The sequence below is a fragment of the Penaeus japonicus genome, unplaced genomic scaffold (assembly GCF_977035675.1).
Source record: "Penaeus japonicus unplaced genomic scaffold, GWHDUDI00000001_assembly GWHDUDI00000030, whole genome shotgun sequence".
NCBI lineage: Eukaryota > Metazoa > Arthropoda > Malacostraca > Decapoda > Penaeidae > Penaeus > Penaeus japonicus.
Genome location: NW_028234432.1, coordinates 22,833,968 through 22,848,967, shown reverse-complemented (window position 1 = coordinate 22,848,967; position 15,000 = coordinate 22,833,968). Strand labels below are relative to the sequence as shown.

The 15,000-nt window shown below is 44.1% G+C and overlaps 1 protein-coding gene across 1 annotated transcript in view; it reads left to right on the top strand.

Annotated features, from left to right (window-relative positions):
* Window positions 1-3,040, top strand: part of LOC122254088 (inactive ubiquitin carboxyl-terminal hydrolase MINDY-4B-like) — a 17,858-nt gene extending 14,818 nt beyond the window's left edge. The window contains exons 6-9 of the mRNA XM_086554735.1: window positions 1-14; window positions 907-1,054; window positions 1,866-2,068; window positions 2,908-3,040. The exon at window positions 1-14 is cut by the window's left edge and continues 57 nt beyond it. Coding sequence (XP_086410861.1) covers window positions 1-14; window positions 907-1,054; window positions 1,866-2,068; window positions 2,908-3,040 — 498 coding nt within the window. The remainder of the gene's footprint in view (window positions 15-906; window positions 1,055-1,865; window positions 2,069-2,907) is intronic.
* Window positions 3,041-15,000: the final 11,960 nt, after the last annotated feature.

Below are 15,000 nucleotides of genomic sequence, written 5' to 3'. Positions count from 1 at the left end.
CGAGGTTTCAAAAGGTGAGATTTCGATAGATAGATGCCTGTATCTTTTTTATTAACTATCGCTGTTTATCCACTTTTGTATTCATCTATCAAACTATCTATTTGTGAGTTTGTGAATGTTTATATATATATGTATATATATATATATATATATATATATATATATGTATATATATATATATATATATATATATATATATATAACATCTATCCCTCAGTCTCTTTATATATCCACATATCTGTCTATTTAAAAGGTTATTTGTCTTTTTATACATCTAGATCCTTATCTATTTTATAAAAAACTATCAATGAAATAACTATACACCAACTGCAGTTTTCTTTACACAGGAATTGTATTTAGGCAGTGAAATATACCTTATTATATGATGAAAAAAATGTCATTTCCAGCTTTTCTTAGATTTAGTGAATATAATGAAAAAGGGGAAATGAGAGAGTAGAATATATATATATATATATATATATATATATATATATATATATATATATATATATATATATATATATATATATGAATTATTACTTTTCATCCATATTTCTTACTCATCAGCTTCATCCTTCATCTATAGTGAGAGAAAAAAAAATAGATATAATGGAATTTTTATCCATCTTTATTCACCAACTTATCTTCTTCATGACTATTCATTAGCTTCATCCTTATTCATCAGCACCATGATTACTCATCATTATTAACTATCATTTATCTTATTTCATCATCGATTCATCATTCATTCATCCTCATACTAATCCCTTATCTCCACACTTACTCGTCATCCTCCTCATTATCCATCGCTTCCATCCTTATCCTTCATCTTCCTACTCACCATCTCCATCCCTCCCCACCATCCTATCCACCATCGTCATCTCTCTTCCCTCATTCTGGCCCCAGGGTGATGGAAGACATGGTCGACGTGAAGGAGAGCCTGCTACAACCCAATGGACACATACACCCTATCCTCGCCTCCCTCATCCTGACTGGCCGAGCAACACCGTACTTGCATAACGGGATTATATATGAGGGTACTGAGGACACGATGGTATGTATTGTTAGGGGGGAGAAGGGAGGGAAGGAGGGAGGGAGGAAGGGGGGTGAGGCAGGAGAGGGAGATAGGAAAAGGAGGGAGGAGGGAGGAATGGAGGGTGGGAGAGGTGAGGAGTAAAGGGTGAAGAGGAAGGGAGGGAAAGGGTAGGAGGGAGGGAGAGGGGAGGAGTGGGAGGGAGGGTGGAGGAGTGGTGGGAGGGAGACGAGAGGAGTGAGAGGGAGGGGAAGGGAGGGGGGAGAGGAGAGGAGTGGGAGGAGGGGGAAATGGAAGGAGTGAGGGAAGGGAGAAGAGGAAATAGAGGGAGGGAAGAAGGGGAAAGGGAGATAGAGGAAGAGAAAAGAAGGGATGAAGGGAGGGTAGATGATAAAGAGATGGAGGTGGAGGAAGAGAAGGAGAGAGATAGAGAGAATGAGAAGGAAAGGGTATAAAGACAGATGTAAAAGAGGAAGAAGGTGGAAAAAGAGAAAAAAGAAAGAAAGGGCAGAAACAAGAGATTTATAAGAGAAAGAGTGAATGAAGGGACAGAAGCAAAAGCAAAATAAGTTGAATAGTTGGTTGGTTTAGAAAAAGAACAAATAGATATTCCACTTCTTGTTTACAAGGTCCCGTTTCTTTATAAAAGGAGAAAGAAAATATAACTGTTTTAGGAAAGAGTTTAAGTCTTGAGAATTTGCGAAACATGTATGTTTTACCTATGGTAATGAGTGTGACGCAATAATTCAGAACTACAAACACCTTGCATATACCCCCCTCTGTACCCACGATAAGCCACCATCTTCAAAAATGTTCCTTCGACCTCCTACAGTCGAAACCCAAGACGGGCGTGCTGAAGCGGGCCGAGGTAGGTCACCTGGTGTGGCAGAGGTCAGAAAACAAGTGGCCCGTGAATGTGGGGTCACGGCTCAAGACCCCTACGCTTCCGATATGGGTTGTGCGCAGTGATGATTCGTATGGGGTCCTTTTCAACCCCAATCGGGAGCTGTTAAGGGATTATCATGCTGAAAACAGGTGAGTGGTAGAGGGTTTCGTTGATCCTCTTACCTATGTTTTTCGTTATGATAATTGTGGATAAAATGTATGATAGGTAGTAGATAATTATTTCGTATGCCAAGATTTGATTTAATTATTCAATTCAGACGTGTAAATCATGTGTGTCTGCTGAGGATGTTTGTCAAACGATAGATAAATAAGTTATTTTTTCTTGATAAATGATCCATTTTCATTCGTAAGTAACGACTGTTACAGTGAAAGTTATTGCCATAATGGAAGAGGTTTACATTAAAAGGTAGGGTGGTAGGGAGGTAGAGAACAAAGTAACGGATTCTGTTTCTTCTTCTTTTTCTTCTTCTTTACCTCTTCTTCTTCTTTTTTTATATTTTTTTCCTCTTCTGCTTCTTCTTCTCTTTCTTTTTCTTCGCTTTCTTGTTCTTTTCTTTTATTCTTTTACTAATGCTTATTCTTTTCTTTCTTTTCTTCGTGTCTTCTTCTTCGTTTTTATTTTTATTTTTCTCCTTCTTTTTTTTACATTTCATCGTTTTTCTTCTACTCCTTCTCCCCCTTCTATCAGGTTTTTAGTCTTCTATTTTTTAATTTTTTTTTTTCACTTCAGACTGATTTATTTCCTTCTTTCAGTCTTTCACTCAACAAAACTCAAACTTTAGACTGATATACTTCTTCCAATCATCATCCACTCAACTGAGCTCACACTCCAAACAATTACTTCCTCCCAGTCTTTCATTCATCCAAACTTCAGACTGCTTACGAACTCATTCCTTTTTTTTCATATCGGCTTTCACTCCGCCATAACCACATCATCATCGACCTAAATGGATATATTTCCCTTTCAGATTCGACCTCTACTACTACTCCTCGGCCAACAACCAAAACAAATCGACTATCGTGACTATTGACACTCGAAATAGCAGCGCGAATGACGAGTATAGTACACCTGTTCTCGAAAACATTATCCATACCAAGTAAGTTTGTGGTTCTTGTAGTTGGTGGGGATTGTGTTTTTGGTGGTGATGGTGGTGGTGATGGTGGTGGTGGTGATGGTGGTGGTGGTGATGGTGGTGGTGGTGATGGTGGTGGTGGTGATGGTGGTGGTGGTGATGGTGGTGGTGGTGATGGTGGTGGTGGTGACGTTGTTGTATTTGGTGGTGGTGGTGACGTTGTTGTATTGCGTGGTGATGGTGTTGTTGTTGTTGTAGTTGGTGGTGGTGGTGGTGATAGTGGTGCTGTATCTGGTGGTGATGGTGTTGGCGTTGTTGTAGTTGGTGGTGATGGTGGTGGTGGCGTTGTTGTATTTGTTGTTGTTGTTGTTGGTGGTGGTGTTGGCATGGTTGTATTTGGTGGTGGTGGTGACGTTGTTGTTGTTGGTAGTGGTGATGGTGTTGTTGTTGTTGGTAGTGGTGGTTTAGTAGTTGGTGGTAATTGTGTTGGTGTTGGTGATAGTGGTGTTGTATCTGGTGGTGGTGGTAGTGACGTTGTTGTAATTGGTGGTGATGGTGTTGTTGTTGTTGGTGATGGTGGTGTTGTATCTGGTGGTGATGGTGTTGGCGTTGTTGTAGTTAGTGGTGATAGTGCTTTTGTAGTTGGTGGTGATTGTGTTGTTGTTGGTGGTGGTGTTGGCGTTGTTGTATTTGGTGGTGGTGGTGACGTTGTTGTATTTGGTGGTGATGGTGTTGTTGTTGTTGTAGTTGGTGGTGGTGGTGGTGATAGTGGTGCTGTATCTGGTGGTGATGGTGTTGGCGTTGTTGTAGTTGGTGGTGATGGTGTGGCGTTGTTGTATTTGTTATTGTTGGTGGTGGTGGTGTTGGCATGGTTGTATTTGGTGGTGGTGGTGACGTTGTTGTTGTTGGTAGTGGTGATGGTGTTGTTGTTGTTGGTAGTGGTGGTTTAGTAGTTGGTGGTAATTGTGTTGGTGGTGGTGATAGTGGTGTTGTATCTGGTGGTGGTGGTAGTGACGTTGTTGTAGTTGGTGGTGATGGTGTTGTTGTTGTTGGTGATGGTGGTGTTGTATCTGGTGGTGATGGTGTTGGCGTTGTTGTGGTTAGTGGTGATGGTGGTTTTGTAGTTGGTGGTGATTGTGTTGGTGGTGGTGGTAGTGACGTTGTTGTTCCTCTTGTTATTTTTTGTTGTTGTGGCTGTTGCTCTTGTTTGATGTTTGATGTTGTTGTTGCTGTTGTTGTTGTTGTTATAGGGTGGGGGAGCCGAGGAGCGTTCTCCTCGCCAGCTCCACCACTCCAGGCGGGTTCTCCGACAGGATGTCGAGCGTCAGAGAAGGAGTCCCGAATATCCTTTGTCTTTCCCCCATTGTTCTGTCACACTCCGTCAACCAGTGTTGAAGGGTGTGATCTTTGTCGGGGCAGTGCGGGCAAGTCGGGTCCACGGACTCATCAATACGATGTTGGTAGGCCCGCAAGTTCTTGTGGTGACCCGATCTTAGGCGAGCTAGGACGACTTGGTCCGCACGGCTCCTGATTTCCTTGTCCTTGTCAGTAGTGTAGCCTTTGTAGGTCTGTGCTGTCCGTTCGTGGGCTATAGGCGGGTCTTGGATCTCCCGTCGGATGTGTGCCTTCACGGCTGCGAAAGAGATTGGCTCTTGTTCCTCTTGGGTGGGGTCAAGAGAGGCTGCTTCCTTCGCTGCAGTGTCCACAATTTCATTTCCGGGGATGTTCACGTGACTGGGGATCCATTGCACTGATACGGTGGAACTGCAGTCCTCCAGCGCTGCTCGTATTCTCTCGACGTTGAGAGCCGGAGCAGGGCTTGCCATGTTATCGCAGAGTGACTTGCTGTCAGTGCATATGAGGACCTTCCGGTGTTCAGGGTGTTGCTCTATCCATTCTGTCGCTGTGATCATTGCCGCCATCTCCTCCTCGAATGATGAGGTAAATTGTCGTCCTTTTCTCTGGATTGTTTCTACTATTGTGGGGTCCTCCGGGTCGTCAGTCGTAGCGACGATGGCGTTGCCACCCTTACGGGCCATCAGTGTAGATTGTGATGTCTGGATGGTGGTTCCGGATTGTTTCGATAGCGAGGTCTGTGAGGGCTGCCTGGGGTAGTGTAGCTTTGGTGTGGTTTCCCGGCAGTGTCGGGAAAATTTTGGTGTTCTGTCCTTTTCTGGACCAAGGGCTTTGGGCTTCATTGGGGAGCGGTAATCGGGTTTCAAAGGCTGGTGGGAGATGTCTGTCCAAGTTAGACGAAATTGTTCTGAAGTTCTCACGCTTGAGCCGGTGTCGTACCTCTCCTTCGATGGCTAGTCTGCTTGGGTGATCTGCAGGTGATCTCCGTGCCTTCTCTTTTGCTGTAAGGATTAAGTGTTTTGAGTGGGTGGTGTAGCTTGGGACCCCGGCTTCTGCTCTGATAGCCTCCAGTGGGGCTGATCGGTACTGGCCAGTGACTAGTCGTAGGGCTTTGTTCTGGAGGATCTCTAATTCCTTCCTGTTGGTGTCAGAGATCCACGGTTGCCATGACGGGGCAGCATAGTCTAGCACGCTTCTGATGTGGGTATTGTACACCTTCAACAGGCTGTTCTTTCGCCACCCCCAGCTAGTGTTACTTAGTGATGCAAGGACCCTGCATTTGGAGTTGACTCTCTCTTTGACGGACTTCACGTGGGGGCTGAATGTTAGTTGCCGGTCCAGGATTACTCCTAGGAGGCGTGGTGTTGGGTCAAACTTGAGGGTTGTTTCTCTTAGTTTGATGGTGGGTTGCCAACTAGCTTCATTGATTGATGTTGAGAAGAAGGAACTGGTACTCTTGTCGCTGAGAACCATCTTGTATTCCTTGCACCATTTCACCACAGTGTCCACAGCTCGCTGGCAGTTGTGCTGGGCTTGTTGGGGTGTGCTGCCAGATCCCGTGATGGTAATGTCGTCAGCAAACAAAGAGTTGATGGTGTCTTCTGGCAGTCGCCGTGCCAGGGAGTCGATGTAGAACAGGAATAGAAGGGGGGCCAGGACTGATCCCTGGGGTAGTCCTTGTCTGATGATGTGGAGCTTACTAAGTGTGTTGTTGTAGTTCACTCGAGCCAATCTGTTCTTTAGGAAGGCAGATAGCCATTTCAGGAGGGTCTTTGGGATGCCCTTTTGGTGTAGTTCAAGGAGAAGTTTTTCCCGCCAGACCTTGTCATAGGCTTTGCTTAGGTCTAGGAGAGCCATTACGGTCCTGTTTGCTGGTCTCATCTGGAAGCCATCGTCTATAGCTTGGACTAGTCTCAGGACTTGGTCTTGGCAGGATCGCCCCTTCCTGAATCCGGCTTGTAGTCTGTGGAACAGGCCATTTGCCTCTGCAAGGTGGTATATCCGATTTGCCATCATTCTCTCCATCAGTTTTACTACACAGGAGGTCAGGCTTATAGGTCGGTATGAGGCAAGTTCCTTTGCTGGTTTCCCCGCCTTGAGCAGAGGGATGATGGTTGCTGTCCTCCATATCTGGGGAAAATCTGCTGAGGCGAGGGAAGAGTTGAAGATGTCCAGGAGCTCTGCAAGGGCCTTTGCACCCAGGGCTTTTAGGAATGTTGGTGGAATGTCGTCTGGCCCTGGGGCACCCTTGCTGTTGTTGTTGCTGCTGTTAAAGTTATTTTTGTTGTTGTTGTTGTTTTTGCTGCTGCTGTTTTTGTTGTTGCTTCTGCTGTTGTTGATGTTTTTGTTGTTGTTGTTGTCTTTAAAGGGGAGAAGGAATGGATTGATGGTTGGGAGTTACTCTTATCAAAGTATCATTAAAATAATTTTAGTTTTCGGTGTTTACGACGTCGTTTTTCCTTGTTGTTGTTTGTTTTTTGTTAAGGAGTTTTATATAATTTTCGATTTTCTTTTATTCTTGTCTTCAATGATTTTCTTTTAGATAACATGAGAAACAGTTAAAAGTTAAAAGTTTAAAGCATTTCTTTTATATGTATTATTACTATCTTTCTTTTTCCCTTAGGTGGAGTGATGCTGAAGTAACTTGGAACGGATGCTCTCCTTACATGTAAGCGCCCCCCCCCCCTAACCTACACCCCCACACCACCCCTACACCCCACGCCCCACACACACCCTACACCCCCACCTTCTTTAACCCTCCCCTCTTTTTTTTATTATTATTATTATTATTATTATTACTTTATTCCAAACCGTCATCAAAGCTTTAATATTCTCACTTACACTAACTAATAGCCTTACACACTTTTCAGGTCCAACATCTTTCTTTCTTTTCTTTTTTTTCTTTCGTTCTGTTGCATATATACTATTTAAGAATTCACTGTACTAGTTAACCATGGCAAGAATACTATGTAAAGTTTTTGTCAGAACACCATCTATTAAGCCGCTTGGAAGTGGAAAGAAAGTACAGTAGTGCAATGTAGATGTGTGATTCAATAGCATGCAAGTAGGATCGCAACCTATAAAGATTCAACTAAGATACTAGGATGCTATGTTATGTTATATGCTTTTATATATATATGTATATATATATATATATATATATATATATATATATATATATATACATATATATATATATATTATATATATAATATATATATATATATATATATATTATATATATATATATATATATTATATATATATATATATATATATATATATATATATATATATATATATATATATATATACATATATATATTCATATATATATACATATTCATATATATATATATATATATATATATATATATATATATATATATATATATATATATATCCAGATAAATGCAATACTAATATCCCAATGCTTTAATACCCAGAGGAGAGCAGTATGCCTTACACAATGCCAAAGTAATAATGGCAACTGTATATCTATAGGTAAAGGTAACATATCACAGAGGATTATATTTTATAGCCAGAATATATATGAAGTAAAAGAAAAATATATAAAGCAATTGTAATCTAGTATTATTCTTCGAAAACAAGAACACGAGATTTAGTTTGATAAAGGAGAGAAAACTCACCAATGTTTGATTAGCCTTAAATATATATGCATATGTCCGCACCTTCAGAAACCAAAACGATTTATTACTTTTGAAAGGGTTGTTTAAATCATATACTTATTTTGCAGCCTTGAATAGTAAACGAAGATAAATAAACAAATAAAGAAGAACTGTGCATAAACATTAGCCTACTAAAGAAATGATAAACGTTAAGGAACAGACAAAATCAATGCAGTGCAACTAAAACTTAATAATAAATGCAATCTTCTTCCAGCTAACATTATCAGAAATTTTAGGTATAATAACTTAAAGAGTCTCACTAAGAACAATCGTTTTATCTTTGTCATGAGTTCTTATCCAGACTAATGTCCTTCGTTATCTTCAAAATACTCTTGCAAGCAATTGGATGAGCAATCTAATGAAAAAAATCATTGGATTCAGGAAAATCGATCAACAACAGATGCAATATTTATTGTGCATGAGGTCATAAGATATACATAGAAAACAACCATCTATGCATGATTGACTTGCGAGTAGCGCACGATCACATCGACAGAAATATGCAACTCAAGGTATTTAGAATTAGAACTAAAGTTAACTGTTCATCTTAGATAAAGTTAATTGCCATCTTGAAATCACTATCCACGAGGGCAATTACTACTATCAGACATATTAAACAGAAGCTGGAATTGAACGAATAAATCTTCGAACTCGAAGCCGAACTCCTGAAGCGTGTAATCGAAGCCGTCTTCTCTACTCTATCCAAGCTTGTTAACTAAGTAATAATGATATACAGAAATTAGAATCAGTGTGACATGTATTTTTTACAAAGAATAGTAAAATAAGGTTTTGAACATTGAGATGTTCCAATGAACAGAAATGATGCTAGTATTCCGACTGCAGAAATGAACTTGGTTTTCAAAATGAGTAATGAGAAGCTGCAAGAGATATCAAAACAACAGAAATCAAGAACTGCGTACTTCAATATCTTAAATATATACCTCACTCCATACAACTAGAAAATTATTCTCTCTCAAAAAAAAAAAAAAAAAAAAAAAAAAAATCCGTTATGTATCTCAAAAAAAAATTCCTTGTGGCCGTTAACAAAAACTATCATCTGTTTTTGGAAATGAAACTTAGAGAGACGACGAAAGAATTCATACAACAAGTCAATCTTATCTTCTGCATTTTGTGGAGAGTAGTTGCATCCAAAGAGAATAAGATATTTTATATAGGCAATAATCATGATGTACCCATAAGTGAAAAAAAAAAGACCAAAACAAAGGAAAACAGCTGAGTACTTTTATTACACACAGGTGAATTACACTCGCGTCTGTACATATATTTATAATCATAACACTACATCGAGCAGATATTCAAATATATCTATTCATAAATTCTTATGTGATTAAAAATAGAATATACACAACGACCTTTAATTAACCACGTAAGTCGTAGATATATGTTTAGAGTATCCATCCACAAGAATCTCTTCACCTGACGATTATGGACGGATTATATGGCATAGAAATACTTTCCTTTATTATTGTTTTTGCAGTTATTATGATCACTACTATTACTGTTATTATCTTTGTGATTTTTATCCCTGTTATTATTATTATCATTATCATTATCATTTTGACTTTACATTTTTTCGGGGATGGCGACGCACTGTTTTCATAAGGATCTCTGAGGTGAGATGAGGACTGTGTGTGTGTGTGTGTGTGTGTGTGTGTGTGGTGTGTGTTTGTGTTTGTGTGTTTGTATGTGTGTGTGTCTGTGTGTGTGCGTGTGTGTGTTTGTATGTGTGTGTGTGTGTGTGTGTGTGTGTGTGTGTGTGTGTGGTGTGTGTTTGTGTTTGTGTGTTTGTATGTGTGTGTGTCTGTATGTGTGCGTGTGTGTGTTTGTATGTGTGTGTGTGTGTGTGTGTGTGTGTGTGTGTGTGAGTGTGTGTGTGTGTGTGCTCAACCAATTTAGCGAGAAAAGGAAGCCAAAATGAATTTTTCTCTTTCTCTCTTTAAATTCTTCCTCTTTCTCTCTTTATCTCTCTCTCTTTCAACTAAGAGCTTTAACTCGTGCCTTACAATTTGACACTAACTTCTCTTGTCTATGCAAATGAGCCTCTCATATGCAATTCCCATGCAATATGCACGGTATTCATTTGATATCAAGTGCAACAGAAATAGTTTAGGCTATTGTCATAATCTCATCATATATCAAAGACGTAAACCAGCAATGTTGAGCATCATGCAAAAGTGTATACACAAACATTCACCGGAATTTCTTAACTGCAAAACAAAGAACATGCAAGCACATATTTCCACACTTCCACTTTTCCACACTTCCACTTTTCCACACTTCCACTTTTCCACACTTCCACTTTTCCACACTTCCACTTTTCCACACTTCCACTTTTCCACCCTTCCACTTTTCCACACTTCCACTTTTCCACACTTCCACTTTTCCACACTTCCACTTTTCCACACTTCCACTTTTCCACCCTTCCACTTTTCCACACTTCCACTTTTCCACACTTCCACTTTTCCACACTTCCACTTTTCCACCCTTCCACTTTTCCACTCTTCCACCCTCAAACCCTGCCATCCTTCCACCCTTCCACTTTTCCACACTTCCACTTTTCCACACTTCCACTCTTCCACCCTTCCACTCTTTCAACCTTCCACCCTTCCACTTTTCCACACTTCCACTTTTCCACACTTCCACTTTTCCACCCTTCCACTTTTCCACACTTCCACTTTTCCACCCTTCCACCTTTCCACCCTTCCACTTTTCCACCCTTCCACTTTTCCACCCTTCCACTTTTCCACACTTCCACTTTTCCACACTTCCACTCTTCCACCCTTCCACTTTTCCACCCTTCCCCTTTTCCACCCTTCCACTTTTCCACCCTTCCACTTTTCCACCCTTCCACTTTTCCACCCTTCCACTTTTCCACCCTTCCACTTTTCCACACTACCACTTTTCCACACTTCCACTTTTCCAGACTTCCACTCTTTCACCCTTCCACCCTGCCACCCTTTCACCCTTCCATCCTTCCACCCTCCCACCCTTCCACCCTCCCACCCTCCCACCCTTCCACCCTTCCACCCTTCCACTCTCCCACCCTTCCACCCTCCCATCCTTCCACCCTTCCATTATTCCACCCTTCCACCCTTCCGCCCTTCCACCCTTCCAACCTTTCCACCCTTCAACCCTACCACCTTTCCACCCTTCCATTCTACCACCCTTCCATTCTACCACCCTTCAACCCTTCTACCCTTCTACTCTTCCACCCTTCCACCCTTCTACCCTTCCATCCTTCCACCCTTCCACCCTTCCACCCTCAACCTTCCACCCTTCCAACCTTCCACCCTCAAACCCTGCCACCCTTCCACCCTTCCTCCACCCTTCCACTCTTCCAACCTTCCATTCCATCCTCAAACCCTTCCACCTTTCCACCCTTCCACCCTTCCACCCTTCCTCCACCCTTCCACCCTTCCACCCTTCCAACCTTCCACCCTTCACCCTTCCACCCTCAAATCCTTCCACCCTTCCACCTTCAAATCCTTCCAGCCTTCGACCCTTCCAGCCTTCCTCCACCCTTCCACCCTTCCACCCTTCCAACCTTCCAACCTTCCACCCTTCCACCCTCTACCCTTCCACCCTTCCACCCTTCCACCCATCCACCCTTCCACTTTTCCACACTTCCACTTTTCCACACTTCCACTTTTCCACCCTTCCACTCTTCCACCCTTCCATCCTCAAACCCTTCCACCTTTCCACCCTTCCAACCTTCCACCCTTCCTCCACACTTCCACTTTTCCACACTTCCACTTTTCCACCCTTCCACTCTTCCACCCTTCCCCCCTCAAACCCTTCCAACCTTCCACCCTTCACCCTTCCATCCTCAAACCCTTCCACCCTTCCACCCCCTCAAACCCTTCCATCCTTCCTCCACCCTTCCACCCTCAACCTTCCACCCTTCCACCCTTCCACCCTCAAACCCTTCCATCCTTCCACCCTTCCTCCACCCTTCAACCTTCAAACCCTTCCACCCTCTACCCTTCCACCCTTCCATCCTTCCACCCTTCCACCCTTCCACCCCTCCACCCTTCCACTTTTCCACCCTTCCACTTTTCCACACTTCCACTTTTCCACCCTTCCACCCTTCCATCCTTCCACCCTTCCACCCTTCCACCCCTCCACCCTTCCACCCGTCCATCCTCAAACCCTTCCACCCTTCCATTCTCCCACCCTCAAATCCTTCCACTCTTCCACTTTTCCACACTTCCACTTTTCCACACTTCCACTTTTCCACCCTTCCACTTTTCCACCCTTCCACTTTTCCACCCTTCCACTTTTCCACCCTTCCACCCTTCCACCCTTCCACCCTCAAACCCTTCCACCCTTTCATTCTTCCACCTTCCATCCTCAAACCCTTCCACCCTTCCACTTTTCCACACTTCCACTTTTCCACACTTCCACTTTTCCACACTTCCACTTTTCCACCCTTCCACTTTTCCACCCTTCCACTTTTCCACCCTTCCACTTTTCCACACTTCCACTTTTCCACACTTCCACTTTTCCACCCTTCCACTTTTCCACACTTCCCCTCTTCCAACCTTCCTCTCCCTTCCCCTCTTCCAACCTTCCTCTCCCTTCCCCTCTTCCAACCTTCCTCTCCCTTCCCCTCTTCCAACCTTCCTCTCCCTTCCCCTCTTCCAACCTTCCTCTCCCTTCCCCTCTTCCAACCTTCCTCTCCCTTCCCCTCTTCCAACCTTCCTCCTCCTCCCCATCTACCAACCTTCCTCTCCCTTCCCCTCTTCCAACCTTCCTCTCCCTTCCCCTCTTCCAACCTTCCTCTCCCTTCCCCTCTTCCAACCTTCCTCTCCCTTCCCCTCTTCCAACCTTCCTCTCCCTTCCCCTCTTCCAACCTTCCTCTCCCTTCCCCTCTTCCAACCTTCCTCTCCCTTCCCCTCTTCCAACCTTCCTCTCCCTTCCCCTCTTCCAACCTTCCTCTCCCTTCCCCTCTTCCAACCTTCCTCTCCCTTCCCCTCTTCCAACCTTCCTCTCCCTTCCCCTCTTCCACCCTTCCTCTCCCTTCCCCTCTTCCAACCTTCCTCTCCCTTCCCCTCTTCCAACCTTCCTCTCCCTTCCTCTCCCTTCCCCTCTTCCAACCTTCCTCTCCCTTCCCCTCTTCCAACCTTCCTCTCCCTTCCCCTCAATCCAACCACGCTATTCCTCTCCCATCCCCCATCCACCTCCTCTCTCCCATCCCCTCTTCAACCTTCCTCTCTCCCCCTTCCCCACTTCCAACCTTCCTCTCCCTTCCCCCTCTATAATCATCTCCTCCCTCCCCTCTTCCAACCTTCCTCCCCCCACCCTTCCCCTCCCTCCCCTCTTCCAACCTTCCTCTCCCTTCCCCTCTTCCAACCTTCCTCTCCCTTCCCCTCTTCCAACCTTCCTCTCCCTTCCCCTCTTCCAACCTTCCTCTCCCTTCCCCTCTTCCAACCTTCCTCTCCCTTCCCCTCTTCCAACCTTCCTCTCCCTTCCCCCCTTTCCATCATCCTCACGCCATCCCCTCTTCCAACCTTCCACTTCCCCTTCCCCTCTTAATCCACCTTTCCACTCCCTTCCCCTCTTTCCAACCTTCCTCTTCTCCACTCGCCTTCCGGCTCTTCCACCTTCCTCTCCCTTCCCCTCTTCCAACCTTCCTCTCCCTTCCCCTCTTCCAACCTTCCTCTCCCTTCCCCTCTTCCAACCTTCCTCTCCCTTCCCCTCTGCCAACCTTCCTCTCCCTTCCCCTCTTCCAACCTTCCTCTCCCTTCCCCTCTTCCAACCTTCCTCTCCCTTCCCCTCTTCCAACCTTCCTCTACCTTCCTCTCCCTTCCCCTCTTCCAACCTTCTTACTAACTCTTTCCACCCTTTCTACTACCTCTTCCCAACCTTCCACTAACTCTTTTACCACTTACTAAAACACTTCCAACCTAGTTCCAACCTCTTCCTCCTCTCCTAATACTCTTCTCCTTTCTTCCAACCTTCACCTCTCATCTTCCTTCCCCCTTTACCACTCTTCCAACCTTCCACTCCATCTTCCCCCCTTCTATACCTCTTCCAACCTTCTACTACTCTTCCCCCTTCCATACTCTTCCAAATTCTACTTCCTCCGCGTCTTCCAATCTCCTCTCCCACTTCCCTTCCCCCTTCCACTATCTTCCAGACCTTCCACCCCCTCTTCCCCCCTTCCAACTACCTCTTCCACTCCCTTTCCACTCTTCCAATCTCCTTCCCTTCCTCTCTACTACCTCTTCCAACCTTTCTTCCTCTCTCCCACCCCTCTAACCCTTCCCCCCTTCTACTCTTTCTCCAACCTTCTTCAACTCTCTTCCCCTTCTCTCTCCTAAAAACCTTCCAACCATTCTACTCCTCTTCCAACTCTTTCACTAACTCTTCCCCCCTTCTATACTCTGTCCAACTTCACTAACTCTTCCACCCTTCTTCCACCTCTTCCAACCTTCCACCCTCCCTCTTCCACCCTTCTAACTACCTCTTCCAACCTTCTACTTCCTCATCCCCCCTTCTATACCCTCTTCCTACCCTTCACCCCCATCTTCCCTTCTCTATCTTCCAACCCTTCTATACCTCTTCCCCCTTCCACTTAACTTTCCAACCCTCCCTACTCTTTCCCCACTTCTACTAAGTCTTCCAAACTTCTATAACCCTTCCCCTTCTACTACCCCTTCCAACTTCCATAATCTTCCACCACTTCTATACACTTACAACCTTCACTACCCCTTCCTCCTCCTTCTACTCTCTTCCAACCTTTATACCTTTACACCCCTTCCATAATCTCCCCCCCTTCTATACTCTTCCCCTTCTACTATTTCCAAAACTTCTACTCCTCTTCCCCCCTTCTACTACCTCTTCCACCCTACTACTACTCTTCCAACCTTCCACTAATCTCCCCCTTTCTACTAATCTTCCAACCTTCTATACCACCCTT